This window comes from Chlorocebus sabaeus, chromosome 10 (assembly GCF_047675955.1).
Source record: "Chlorocebus sabaeus isolate Y175 chromosome 10, mChlSab1.0.hap1, whole genome shotgun sequence".
Classification (NCBI taxonomy): Eukaryota; Metazoa; Chordata; class Mammalia; order Primates; family Cercopithecidae; genus Chlorocebus; species Chlorocebus sabaeus.
Genome location: NC_132913.1, coordinates 88,914,032 through 88,929,064, shown reverse-complemented (window position 1 = coordinate 88,929,064; position 15,033 = coordinate 88,914,032). Strand labels below are relative to the sequence as shown.

Below are 15,033 nucleotides of genomic sequence, written 5' to 3'. Positions count from 1 at the left end.
CAGATATCCCTCTTGTAAATGAGGAAGCTGAAACTACTCCAAATGAGGTAAGGGAAATTGGAAGAGAACTTTTAATAGTCATTATTTTATAAAGGGATAAAATATTTATAAATGGAGAAATATTTATAGATAGAGAAAGGCATCTGAGAAGTTACTCAGTTGTTTTATGGTTTCTATTATGGCGATATCTGTATAGTTACACTCTTGAAAGAGCCTTCTGCATAAAATAGTAACATTTAAAAATACGAAGATAGGGGACAAAATGTGTTGAGGAAGAGATGAAGGAGAAACAAGAAAAAAGCTTGAAGTTCTACATAAGATCTTAGAAATAAATGCCATAGACCTAACTGCAGTTTTTACTCTTTCTTACCAAAATCTTTTATCATATTGTAAACTTTGCACAGAAAATAATATTCTATAGTTTATAATAGAAATAAACAAAACATAGAGTTTACATAATATAACTTGCTTTTCAACTAAATTTACATAAGGTATTCATTCCATAAAGCAGTGGATCCCCATGTAAACCAATGAAGAGTAAAATGTTCACTTACTGCTTGACAAATAGGATTTAATGATTTCCATTCCTGGGTCAGTGGCTCCCAAATGACAGTTGAAGAGTCAGTATGTATTACTATTTTCCCCAGTTCAAGGAGAGTAAAAGAAGATAATATAGAGAATTTTTCATAAAGCTAAATTTATTTAGTTTAACAGGCCATCCTTTATTTTACAATATTGTTCTTGGTACTGTGGTGCTATTAATATTCTCTTTATTTTCTTATATAGTTGTGATTTATGATATCATTCCTTGTGCGTTTTGCTGTTAAAATTTCCTTTGTTTCATGATATATTGGTGGCAGTATAATAATAGTAGAATGTCAGACCCTCAGATTTTTTATTTTGAGATGTTGCTGATTTATAGATTTGGATATATGAGAACCACTGCTTTATCATTTTTATGGATAGTATTCTACAGTCCATGGTTTCAGGCAAGTAAAGAATTTCACATGTTTATTAAGGAATTTAAAATTCATAAATAATAATGGTAATTTGTTGCGATAAAGGATAAGAGTACAATTGATTTTGAGTCATTTTCTTAATTTGTAAAATTTTCCAGTCAATAATGATTAATTGGTAGTTTGTTTTATTGCTGTATTTTCTAGTTACTGGATAATGATTCTGAGAAAGGCCTGACTGTACCAACTTTGAACCAATTGGACCAAGATAATTCAACTGCTGATGCTTCTAAAAGTGATGAATCAACACCTTCACCCACAGAAGTGCACTCATTGTGCACTATTTCTAACCAGGAAATAATAAAAGCAGGCAGAGTACCACCTTTAGGTGAACGTCAGTCAGAAAGCATGCCAGACAGAAAAATGAAAAATGTGTTTTTTCCATCAGAAGTAAAATTAAAAGATAACATTTTAAAAGCAGACTCATCTCTATCAGAGGTAAATTTCAGGAGTATCTGTATAAATCCAAAGAGAAGGAACTTAGTTTCACCTCCAACAGAAATTAGCTGGCAAAACAACAGTCTTAACTTAGCTGAAAGGAAGAACACAGGCTTAGTTTCCACCAGATTAAAAATTAAAAGATAGCTTTCAAAGCCAAGGCCCAAAAGAAGGCCTTGAGCTCAAGGTGTCTGCCCTTATATTAGAAGTATAAGACTAGGGACACAAAATAATCTATTTAAAAAATTAAATACAAATAAATTGAAAATGCATTCAAATGTCTCCAAGTGGAAATGTGTCTAAGTATATTAAATATTCCTACTTTACTTATATCAGTCAAGAAATATGAATAAAAAACTTTCAAGAAAAGCAAAGTGATTTGAGATGCCAGTAATACAAATTAATCTCATGGGTTGGTAATTCAGCTGAAAGTGTAACAACAATAACAAAATGTAAATTCAAAGGAAATTTAAAAGCCTGGGAAGTTATTTCAGTGGAAATTCTTAATAAAACTATTATATTATAGGAAATAGCATATGTTCTCCTTATTACAAATAATTTTATAGTTTAAAATGAGAATACAAGTGCGAATTTAAAGGTACATCAAATTCTAGACTTTCTCAAAATGACAGCCATTCTACTTACATCTTTATATCTTATTGGAATCACTATTACAGGTAGTTCATCAAATGATATAAAAAAGATATATAGGTCAGAAGATAAAGAATTTGAGTTCTAAGTAAGATTATGCTTCTAAATACTAGCTTGGGCACCTAAGTCTCTAGATCTATTTTTCTCATTATTTGAATGGTAGATCAGACTAGGTCATTTCTAAATTCTCTCCCAAATTTCAAAAGGTATAATTTTAACTGGGAATTATTCTCAATTACCTATGTCAATAGCTTAATTAATACAACTTAAAAATAACATTCTTGTTTTTTCTAAATGTTCTGAAAGTAATACACAGTCACAGAAAATTTAGAAAATGGGGAGAAATGTAAAAGAGAAAATAAAAGCAGTTATAATTCTACTGCTACATTTAACAATTTTATTTTCTTTTAGTCTTTCTTATGCATATATACATATATTTTTATGAATTTTAAAAGCTTGAATCAAAATAGACATATAATTTTTATTTTTTGACTACATGCATGCCACTTGAATTTTCTGAAAAATTTGCAAGATGTAGAATATCCTCAAATATTAATATTCCATAAGTTTTTAAACAGTTTTCATGTTACTGGACATTAAGTTTAAAATCAACATTCTTTTGCTTATTTATTTGGATCTGTGGATCTGTGATTATCTCCTAATGTATTTACAGAAATGGCATGCTAACAAATTGCTCTCCAGAAAGACTGTACCACTTTACATTCTTACCAACAGTATTTGAGTATTAATGGTCTTTTAAATAATGATTAACACTTTTTCTTGCTCATTAGTCATTTTGGTTTTCCCTGCTATGAGTAGACAGATCATGTCCTTTGTCCTTTTTTTTCTTTTGAAGACTTGGGGGTTTTGTTTAGGTTTTATAATGAGCTCTTTTTATTTTCAAGATATTAACCACTTGTATAGGCACATAGTTTGTAGTTTACCTTTTAATTTATGTATTACATTCAATCTGACTTCCAAAATATTCAATTTTCACTTGATAAGTAAGTTATTGCTGTATAACAAACCACTCCAAAACCAAGTGGATTGAAAAAAACATTTTATTATCTCTCAAGATATTGGGGGGTTGACTTGCTTGTTGGGCAGTCCTTCTGCTCTACTTAATGTTGGATGTTAGATAGACTTACAGTTATCTAGGAGCTTGATTGATCTGGAACACTTATGATCACTCACTTACATGTCTGACACCTTGAATAGCTGTTAAGGCTGGGCTCAGCTGGGATGCAAGAACATCTGGTTTGATGTGTCTGTTTCCTTCTTTCTGTCTCAGATATATGTGTGTGTGTATGTGTGTGTGTGTGTGTGTGTGTGTGTATATATATATATACACACACCTCAGATTAGATAGATAGATAGATAGATAGATAGATAGATAGATAGATAGATAGATAGATAGATAATATATAGATCTTTCTTTCCATGTAATCTCGGGAATTATCCTTCTCTTTCTCCATGGGGCTTCTTCTTGTGGTCTTTCTATATAATCTGTCTAACAAGGCTGCTGAGCTTTTTATGTGGCAGCTCAAGGCTTCCAAAATGCAAAAATAGAAACTTCAGGTCCTCTTAAGACATAGGCTTGGGATGAGCACAGGGTCACCCTCACTACCTTTTGTTGATTATAGCAAGTCCCATGCTCAGTCCTGATTCAGTATGGGAGGGAACTACAGAAGGGCATGAATCTTGGGAGGGGTTGTACATCGGGGACCATATTTGGAGATTAACTAAGTTCCAAGTAAGTCATATTCCTCCTACATGCAAAATATACTCACTTCACTCCCAAGATCCTCAATGTCATGCTATTACTGTATCAAGCTCAGGCTTGAACTACAAAATTTTATTATCTAACTAAGGTTCATGTGGGTGAGGCTCTTTAGGTATGACTCCTCTGAAACTTAAAATCTATGAATTGAAGAGACCAGTTATCTGTCCCCTACATACAATGACAAGCCAACAACAGGAAAATTGGAACAGACACTTCCGTTATAAAGGTAGAGGGAGGGAAAACGTGAGGCATACATCAGTCAGTTGACCATAGTAATTCTGAAGTTCTTGGCCTTGCCCTCACGTTTTAGCCTTACCCTTTGAATAATCCTTTTTCCATAAGAAATACTTTTGTTTGTAGTTGCAGCCCATGTTCTGTGTGTGGGAAGTTGAAAGTTCAAATGTGTCTTTTCATTTTTGCTTTCAGTGAAGACTGAAATTTCACATATGTGTCTTTTCTTTCTAAATTACCCCTGTTCCTTTCAGTCCAAGATGCTATTATTCTCTTAAAAGATTTTGTGGGCTTCCTGTGTATCAAATTAATATCTAAATTAGTCAAATGTTACACTTCTAAATATCTTCAAGTCAGGCCCCTATTTCCTTGGGCTGAGAGTCAGGGTGCTGTGGCAAAATGTCCTTAAGAAATTTAGAAGTGCCCTTGTCTGGCAAAGAAGGCCTAAGTTGCTACTTATGATTCTTAAAATAATTTTTGCCTAGCTGAGTAGGCCTATGAGTCACCACCTTAAATCTTTTTGAGGTCTTAACAGATCTTACAGCCATACCCTTGTCATCTTAACCCTGAAACACATTCTTATGAACCCACAACTGAGTCCAGTGACTTCTATATTACCAAATGTGGTTATCAGTTCTCAGTCCTCATCTCTGTGACTTCTTAGCCATATTTGACAAAATAGTTCCACCTTTTTTGTCTTGAAACTGATATTTTTCACTGGCCTTTTGTAATATTACATTCTCCTAGTTTTCTTCCTTCTTCATTGGCTACTCTTTGCTGGGGAAGTCTCCTCTTCCAATTTCTAAATGTAAGATTGTCTCACACCCAGTCCTTGTATTTTATTTTTTCTCTAACCTTTATAGGTTATTCATTCAGCCCTGTAACTTTAAATATAATTTGTAAATGAATAACTCCCACATCTTGGGGCTCTTCCATCAACTCCCGGAGTGTATATGTAAAAACTTACTTCACTTAGATATCTTATAGAAATGTCAAACTTAACATGACGAAGACTGAATTCTTAATTTCACCTCCACTAACTTAGATTCCCTCCTCTTAATGTTCCCTATTCATTTAATCTTTTCAGCATATAAACATTCCAGGCATTATTTCTAGGTCAATGAAATGTGTTGTTGAACATAAAAGACAAAAATAAATGTTCCTGTGGAGCTTATATTCAAAAAATACAAAAATAAATGTTCTTGTGGAGTTTATATTCTTATAAATGGCACCTCTAAACTATTAAGACCAATACCGTAGGAGTCAACCTTGATATTGTGGTTTCTCTCATCTCTTATATCCAGTCCACCATCACGTCTTGTTAATTCTGTATTCAAAATATATCTGAAATCCACCACTGTCATTGCTATCACCTTGAGTTAGACCAAGCTACTTTCATCTCTCCTGTCTGCTATAAAAGCTGAGTTTTCCTGCTTCCAATTTTGCCTCTGTCTAGTTTGTTCTTCTAATAGCAGCACGACCGATCTTGTAAAGATGTGATCTAAATCATGTCACTCCTCTGATCAGTATTCTTCAATGGCATGTTTTCATGCCTGGAATAAAGTCCAAACTTCTCACCATCATCTACAATGCCCCCCCCCCACTTAGTATTTCTGTCCTCATGTGTTAGCATGTTTCCCTTTGTTCACTCTGCTTCAACCACATTAGTCTTCTTACTATTCCTTGAACAAACCGAACTTATTCCAGCCTCAAGATCTTTCTAATATTATTCTCCATCAGGGGAATGCTCTCCCCCACAGATATTCTCAGGGTTCATTCATTCACACCATTTAGGACTCTGCTTAGATGTTCCCTCCTTAATGGAGGGTGGGTTGGGGGGCTCCTCTGACCACTCTATGTAAAGTAATTATCTACCCATCCACCCTCCTCCATTCCTAGTATTCTTTCTTCATATATCATTTCCTGGTATCATACTATGTTTCTTTACTCATTTATTGTCTGTTACTCCCATTTGACTTTAAATTACAGATAGTACTGAGATTTAGTCTTATTTACCACTGTATCTTACTATCTAGTAATAATAATGAGTATTTTAAACTCAATACATACATAATTAGACTCATACATAATTAGAGCTCTTACTACTTAGAACTCACCACTAATAGTGATGAGTCCATGTTAGGCAGTAGTAAACATCTGTTGAATTAGTTTAGTTAAAAATACTGCAGGGTCTTGAGGCATTTGCTGTGGAAACTCTGAATATATTATAACTCCTGGGCCTCACTGTATGTAGTTAAGTCAATCACATAGTCATAGGAAATGCAATCATTTTAATACCCTTAAGATGGATGAACCATCTAGCTTTGACACACTAAATGTCAGGCATAAGGCTGCAAGATTATTTCCACAAAGGGCAAGTGGTAAGAGCTCTAATAATGTATGAGTCTTTGAGTTTAAAAGCCTGTAGGGTTTGCAGAAGATTAGGGTTAAGGAAGGCAGAGAGTGATATATGTGACATCATTAACCTCATATCTCCTATTCATCCATTTTATATAACTGCCCTCTTTAAGCCATGAATTCCATTCATTGAATCCCTTACTAATGATTGATGGTACTGTTGGGAAATATGCCATAATCTCCACAAAACGTTGTCCTTGCTAATTCTGTACTTTGAATCAACCAAAACTATGCATGTGAAATGCACCTTGCAATTATTTTATCCACAGCCTTTTAAATTTTATTTTAAATTTTAAATTTTATTTTTTCATAAAAAATTTAATTGACAAATAATTGTGTATATTCATTAGATACAATGTGATCTTATAATCTACGTATATATTATAGAGTTGATCAATATAATTAACATATCTATTTCGTCACCAATTTATCATTTTTTTTGTAGTGAGAACATTAAAAATGTATTTTAGCAACTTGGAAATATACATTATTATTAACTGTGGTCACCATGCAGTGGAATAGATTACTAGAACTTATTTCTGCATTCTAAGTGAAACTTCATACCTCTTTGAACAATATTTTTCTTTTTCTCACCTCTTTTCTTCCCATTCACCCAGCCTCTGGTACCCACCTTCTCTGTTTCTATGAGATCGACTTTTTAAGATTTCACACATAAGTGAGATAATGCAGTGTTTGTCTTTCTGTGTCTGACTTATTTCATTTTGCATGATGTCTTCCAGTTTTATCCATATTATCACAAATGACAGAATTTTCTTCTTTTTTAAGGCTGTGTAGTGTTCCACTGTGTACACATTTCTTTATCCATTGATCTGTTGATAGACACTTAAGTTGCTTTCATATCTTAGATATTATAATAGCACAACAGTAAACATGGGGATGCAGATATCTCTTTGATACACCGATTTCAAATCCTTTGGATATACACCCAGAAGTAGTATTGCTGTACCATATGGTAATTCTATTTTTAGTTTTATTGGGAACCTCCATACTACTTTCTAAAATGGCTGTACTAACTTATATTCCCACAAATAGTGTACAGGGGTTCCCTTTTCTCCATATCCTTGCCAACGCTTATCATTCTTCTTTTTGATAACAGCTCTTGTAACAGGCGTGAAATGACATCATATTGTAGTTTAAATTTGCATTTCTCTGATGATCAGAGATATTGAGTATCTTTAATCTATCTATTGGCCTTTCATATGTCTTCCTTTGAGCAATGTCTGTTCAGATCCCTTGCTCATTTTAAAATTAGGTTATTTATTTTCTTGCTTTTGAGTTGTTTGTGTACCTTATATATTTTGAATATTCGCCCCTTGTCAGCTGTATGGTTTGCAGATATTTTCTTCCAGTTCATGTTTTGTCTCTTCACTCTGTTCATTGTTTCCTTTTCTGTACAGAAACTTTTAATTTGATGCAACTCCATTTGTCTGTTTTTGCTTTTGATGCCTGCATTTTTGGAGTCCTATCCAATAAATCATTGCATAGACCAGTATTGTGGAGATTTTCCCTTATGTTTTCTTCCATTAACTTTACAATTCCCCATTTCCACATCTTACATTTAAGTATTTTATACATTTTGAGATGATTTTTGTGTATGGTGTGAGATAAGTGTCCAATTTCATCTTCTGAGCCATATGTATTTTTCTCAACACCATTTATTAAAGAGTCTGTTTTTTCCCTATTGTGTTTTTGGCATTTTTGTCAAATATCAACTAATTATAAATACTAAATACTTGGGTTTATTACTGGGCTGTCTGCCTGTTCCATTGCTTTATGTGTCTTTGTGCCAGTGCCATGCTGTTTTGATTACAATAGCTTTATAACATAATTTGAAACCAGGGAGTTTGATGCATCTAGGTTTGTTCTTTTTGCTCGAGATTGCTTGGCTGTTTGGAGTCTTTTATGGTTCCATATGGATTTTAGGATTATTTTTTCTATTTCTGTGAAAAATGACATTGGAGTTTTAGTGGGAATTGGATTGAATCTGTAGACTGCATTGGATGTTTTAAAAATATTAATTCTTACAATTCATGAACATGGGCCATCTTTCCATTTGCTTGCATCTTCTTTCTTTCCCCAGTGTTTCATAGTTTTCCTTGTAGAAGTCTTTTACCTCCTTGGTTAAATTTATTCCTAGGTATTTTATTTTTAGTATAGCTATGGTAAATGGGATTGCCTTCTTGATTTCTTTTTTAGCTAGCTCATTGTGTATAGAAACTACTAATTTTTGTTGTTTTTTTCCTGCCAACTTTTATTTTAGGTTCAGGAGTTACTTCTGCAGGCTTGTTACATGGGTAAATTTCATGTTTCTGGAGCTTAGTGTACAAATTATTTTATCACCCAGGTAGCATATATTGTATCTAATAGGTAGTTTTTCGATACTCATCCTCCTTCCACCCTCCACCCTCAGGTAGGCCCTGGTATCTATTCCCTTCTTTCTATCCAGGTATTCAATGTTTAGCTCCCACTTATAAGTGAGAACGTGTAGTATTTCATTTTCTATTCCTGTATTAATTCCCTTAGGATAATGGTCTTGAGCTGCATCCATGTTTCTGCAAATGACATGATTTCATTTTTTTTATAGTTGCATCAGATTCCGTGGAATATACATACCACATTTGCCATATCCAGTCTACCACTGATGGGAGTCTAGGTTGATTCCATGTCTTTCCTATTGTGTATAGTGCTGTGATGAACATATAAATGAATGTGTCTTTTTGGTAGAATATTATATTCGTTGGGTATATACCCAGTAATGGGATTTCTGGGTCAAGTGGTAGTTCTGTTTCAAGTTCTTTGAGAAATCTCCAAACAGCTTTTCACAGTGGCTAAAGTAATTTACATTTATATTAACAGTATATAAGCGTTCCCTTTTCTCCACAGCCTCACCAGCATCTATTGTTTTGACTTTTTAATAATAGCCATTCTGAATGGTGTGAGTTGTTAACTCATTGTGGTTTTGATTTGCATTTCTCTCTGATGATGAGTAATGTTGAGCATATTTTCATATGTTTATTGGTGGTGTATATGTCTTTTGATAGGTGTCTGCCCACTTTTTAATGGTTCATCAGGGATATTGACCTGAAATTTGTTGTTGTTGTTGTTGTTGTTGTTGTCTCTGTTAGGTTTTGGTATCAGAATGATGCTGGCCTCTTAGAATGTGTTAAATAAAAATATCTCCTTCTTAATTTTTTGGAATAGTTTCAGTAGGAATTGGTACAACTTCCTTGTACATCTGGTAGAATTCAGCTGTTAATTATCTGGTCCTGGGCTTTTGCTGGTCGGCAGGTTTTTATTACTGATTCAATTTTGGTACACATTAATGGTCTGTTCAGGGTTTCAGTTTCCTCCTGGTTAGGTCTTGGCAGGTTGTATGTATCCAGGAATTTATCCATTTTTTCTAGGTTTTCTAGCTTGTATGTATAGAGGCGTTTTAAATAGTCTCTGAAGGTTTTTTTGTATTTCTGTGGCATTGACGGTAATGTTCCCTTTGTCATTTCTGATTGTGTTTATATAGATCTTTCTCTCTTTTTCTTGATCAGTCTAGCTAGCAGCCTATCAATCTTATTTATATTTTCAAAGAACCAACTTTTGGTTTCATTGATCTTTTTTTATCAGTTTTCACATCTCCATTTTGTTCAGTTTAGCTCTGATTTTGGTTATGTCTTTTCTTCTGCTGGCTTTGTTGTTGATTTCCTCTTATTCTTCTGCTTCCTCTAGGTGTGACATTAGGTTGTTAATTTAAGACCTTTCTAACTTTTGATATGGGCATTTAGTGCTACAGACTTTCCTCTTACTGCTTTTGCTGGGTCTCAGAGATTTTGGTATGTTGTATCCTTGTTCTCATTAATTTCAAAGAATTTCTTGATTTCTGCCTTAATTTCATTATTTACCCCAAAGTCATTCAGAATTGGGTGTCTGATTTCCATGTGATTATATGGTTTTGAGCAATTTTCTTAGTATTGATTCGTATTTTTATTATGCTATGGTCCCAGAGCATGGTTGGTATGAATTTTTAAAAATTTACTGAGAGTCGTTTTATGTCTGGTTGTGTGGTCAATTTTAGAGTATGTGCCATGTACACATGAGAATAATGTATATTCTGTTATTCTGGGGTGGAGAGTTCTGTAGATGTCTGTTAGGTCCATTTGGTCAAATGTCAAGATTAGGTCCCAAACATCTTTGTTAGTTTTCTGCCTCGATGAGCTAATACTCTCAGTAGGGTGTCAAAGTCTCCCACTGTTTTTGCGTGGTTATCTAAGTCTCCTTGTAGGTCTCTAAGAACTTGTTTTATGAATCTGGATGCTCCAGTGTTGGGTGCATATATATTTAGGATAGTTAAATCTTCTCATTGAAGTGAACCCTTCACCTTATGTAATGTCTTACTTTGTCTTTTTTTTCTCGTTGTTGACTTAAAGTCTGTTTTGTCTGAAATAAGAATAGCAACTGCTGTTCTCTTTTGTTTTGTTTGCTTGATAGATCATTCTCCATCCCTTTACTTTGAGCCTATGGGTGTCATTGCATATGAGATGGGTATTTTAAGGACACCATACAGTTGGGTTTTGCTTCTTTGTCCAGCTTGCCACTCTGCCTTTTAAGTGGAGGCACATTACATTTACATTCAAGGTTAATATTGATTTATGTGGATTTGATCCTCTCATCATGTTGTTAACTGGTTGATATGTAGACTTGATTGTGTAGTTGTTTTATAGTGTCAGTGGGCTATGTACTTAAGTGTGGTGTTTTTTTTGGTGATTAGTGAGTCTTTTTACTCCCATATTTAGCACTCCCTTGCTGACTTCTTGTAAGGCAGTTCTGATGGTAAAGAATTCCCTTAGCATTCGCTTGTCTGAACATGACCTTATTTCCTCTTAGCTTATGAAGCTTAGTTTGGCTGGATATAAAATTCTTCGTTGGAATTTCTTTTCTTTAAGGATGCTGAATATGGGCCCCCAATCTCTTCTGGCATATAGGGTTTCTGCTGAAAGGTCTCTTGTGAGCCTGATGGGGTTTCATTTGTAGATGACCTGCCCTTTTTTCTCTATCTTTAATATTTTTTGTTTTGCATTGACCTTGGAGAATCTGATGACTATATGTCTTGGGGATGGTCATCTATATGTCTTGGGGATGGGGATAACTATATATCTTGGGGATGGAGACTATATATTTTGTGGACAATACCCTGAAATATATTTTCCAAGTTGCTTGCTCTCTCTCCCTTTCTTAAGGGATACCAATGAGTTGTAGGGCTGGTTTCTTTACATAACCCTGTATTTCTCAGATATTTTGTTCATTTTTCTTAATTAAAAAAAAAATTTTCTGACTAAATTAATTCAAAGAACTGGGCTTTGAGGTCTGAAATTCTTTCCTCAGCTTGGTCTATTCTGCTTTTGATGCTTCTGATTGTATTGTGAAATTCTTATAGTAAGTTTTTTCAGCTCTACCAGATTAGTTTGGCTCCTTCTTAAAATGACTATTTTGTCTTTCAGCTCTTGACTCATTTCACTGGATTCCTTAGATTCCTTGAATTGGGTTTCAACTTTCTCCTGAATCTTGATGACTTTGCGACCAAACAGATTCTGGATTCTATGTCTGTCATTTCAGCCATTTCAGTCTGGTTAAGAACCATTGCTGGGGAGCTAGTGCAGTTGTTCAGAGGTAAGGAGACACTCTGGCTTTTAGAGTTGCCAGAGTTCTTTCACTGGTTCATTCTCATCTGTGTGAGCTGATGTTCCTTTAATCTTTAAAGTTGCTGTCCTTTGGATAGGGCTTCTTGCTTTTATATTATTTGATTCCCTTGAGGGTTTGGCTGTGGTATAAGTTGAGTTTAGTCGACTGGCTTCATTTCTGGATGATTTCAGTGGGTCAAGGCTCTAACCCTGGGGGCCTAGCACCAGGCACGCTGTTTTGTTCTCTGGCCCCTCAAGGTTAGCATCTGCTGGAGGGCCTGAGGTGTTCCTGGTCCTTGGGCAACAACACTCCAATGGGGAGTGCCGGGAGAAGTGCTTTGTTGGAATGATGACAGTGGGGTTGGCATGCACATGCACACCAGCAGGGGCAGTGTGATGGCAGTGGCAAGGTCCACGTGCATGCACTGGTATCGCAGGGCAGTGAGGTACACACACACATGTGTGCCGACAAAGTGGTGGTGGGAGGCTGCAGGTGGATGCATGCTGACAGGGGCCCATCTACAAAAGGTCTTTGATGGTTAGGCAGGATCTTCCAGCCAAAGAGCTATAGCAGTGGCTTCTGGGAAACACCCTGGTTGGGCATCTGAGACTGCGCTGCAAGTTGGTGTGGCCAAGTAGGGAAGCTGAGAGTGGCCAGCAGATGGGAAGATGGAAGCACTCAGACCAAACTGGCCCTGTCTCATAGGCAAGATAACCCTGTTCTGTCCAGGTCCAACAGTCAACAAAAACCAAAATCACCTAGAGGAATATGGCAGGCCTTGCAGAATGGCCATCTCTGGCCATGGTCCACTGCAGTTTTCCTGCACCTAAACCCTCTGGGCTCCACCCAGGTTGGAGTCCCATCCCTGCCAACTCTCCAAGCAGCTCTCCCTGCCAGCTCAAATGTCTGTGGGGGTCATGGGGTCACCTGCAACTAGGATTCTGGAGATCCATGTTGAGAGCGGGCCACTCTATACCTATTTAACCTACCCTTTCCTTAGAAGCTGCTTGGGGCCAGGAATGAGTCCTTGTGCTTGGCAACATGCAGGGTTCCCAGCTTCCTCCCACTTCAACCAGAGTCCGCATTCTCCCTCCATCCACTCTCAATGTCTTCCTTCCAAAGATCTGCCTGGAGTGTGCTGGTCTTCTTGATGATCTTATCTTGGTGAAGGAAGCTCTTCCTGGCTGTGTCTAGTTGGCCATCCTGGATCCTCTTCCTGGATTTTTGTATGTTGATTTTGTATCCTACATTTTTACTGAATTCATTGATCAGTTCTAAGAGTTTTTGGTAGAGTCTTTACATTTTTCTATGTATAAGATCATGTCTCTGCAAACAGGGATAATTTGACTTCCTCCTTTCCAATTTGGATGCCCTTAATTTCTTTCTCTTGCCTAATTACTCTGGCTAGAACTTCCAGTACTATGTTGAATAAAAGTGGTTAGAGTGGGTGGTGTGGTGTCGTCTTGTTCCATTTCTTAGTTGAAAGCTTTTCCCCCATTCAGTATGATATTAGCTGTGGGTTTGTCATGTATGGCCTTAATTGTATACTGAATTGTATTAAATACATTGAATTGAGTATTGAGGTACTTTCCTTTTATACCTAATTAAGAGTTTTTATCATAAAGGGATGTTGAATTTTATCAAATCCTTTTTCTAATCTATTGAGATAATACGGTTTTTGTCTTTCTTTCTGTTGATGTTATATATCATGTTTAGTGGTTTGCACATGCTGAACCATCCTTGAGTTCCTGGGATAAATCCCACGTGATCATGTTGTATTAATGGATTTTATTTGCTAGCATTTTGTTTAGGACTTTTGCATCTACATTGATCAGGGATATTGGCCTGTAGTTTTCTTTTTTTGTTGTGTCATTGTCTGCTTTTGGTATCAGGGTGATGCTGGTCTCATACAATGAGTTAGGAAGAGTAATATGGTTTGGATTTGCGTCCCAGCCCAAATCTAATGTCAAATTGGATGAGGGGCCTGGTGGGAGGTGAGTGGATCATGGGGGAGGATTTCTCTCTTGCTATTCTCGTGGTAGTGAGTGAGTTATCAGGAGATGTGATGGTTTAAAAGTGTGGGCACCTCTCTCTGTGTGTCTCTTTCTCTCTCTCCCTCTCTCTCTCTCCCGCCACCATGTGAAGAAGGTGCTTGCTTTTCCTTGCCTTCTACCATGATTGTAAGTTTCCAGAGACCTCCCAGCCATGCTTCCTGTTAAGCCTGTGGAAGTGTGAGTCAATTAAACCTCTTTTCTTCATAAATTACCCAGTCTCAGGTAGTTCTTTATAACAAGTGTGAGAACAAACTAATACAAAGAGTTTTATCTGCTTTAATTTTTTGGAATAGTTTGAGAAGAATTGGTATTAATCTTCTTTAAACTTCGGTAGAATTCAGAGGTTAAGCAATTTGGTCCTGGACTTTTCTTTGTTAGGAGATGTTTTACTACTAATTCAGTCTCATTACTTCTTATTGGTCTGTTCAGACTTTCTATTTCTTCTCGGTTCAATCTTGGTAGGTTGTATGTTTCCAGGAATATATCCATTTCCTCTAGTTTTTCAAATTTATTGATACGTTCTTGTTCATGGTAGTCTATAATGATTTTTTTGTTGTTTCTTTCTGTGGTATCCATTTTGATGTCTCTTCTTTTTTTCCTTTTTCCTTTTTTTTTTTTTTTTTGGAGACAGGATCTCATTCTGTTGCCCAGACTGGATTGCAGTGGCACGATCTTGACTCACCACAACCTTCACTTCCCAGACTCAAGCAATTCTCTTGCCTCAGCCTCCCTAGTATCTTGGATTACAGGC

At 35.9% G+C, this 15,033-nt stretch overlaps 1 protein-coding gene across 5 annotated transcripts in view; it reads left to right on the top strand.

Annotated features, from left to right (window-relative positions):
- Positions 1 to 1,736, top strand: part of LOC103217647 (C2 calcium dependent domain containing 6) — a 73,925-nt gene extending 72,189 nt beyond the window's left edge. For 3 of the 5 annotated variants that reach the window (XM_038001743.2, XM_038001745.2, XM_038001747.2), the window contains exons 12-13: positions 1 to 47; positions 1,164 to 1,736. In XM_038001743.2, the coding sequence (XP_037857671.1) occupies positions 1 to 47; positions 1,164 to 1,601 (485 nt within the window). In that variant the 3' untranslated portion in view covers positions 1,602 to 1,736. The remainder of the gene's footprint in view (positions 48 to 1,163) is intronic. The other 2 variants (XM_038001744.2, XM_038001746.2) reach the window with 1 other exon arrangement.
- Positions 1,737 to 15,033: the final 13,297 nt, after the last annotated feature.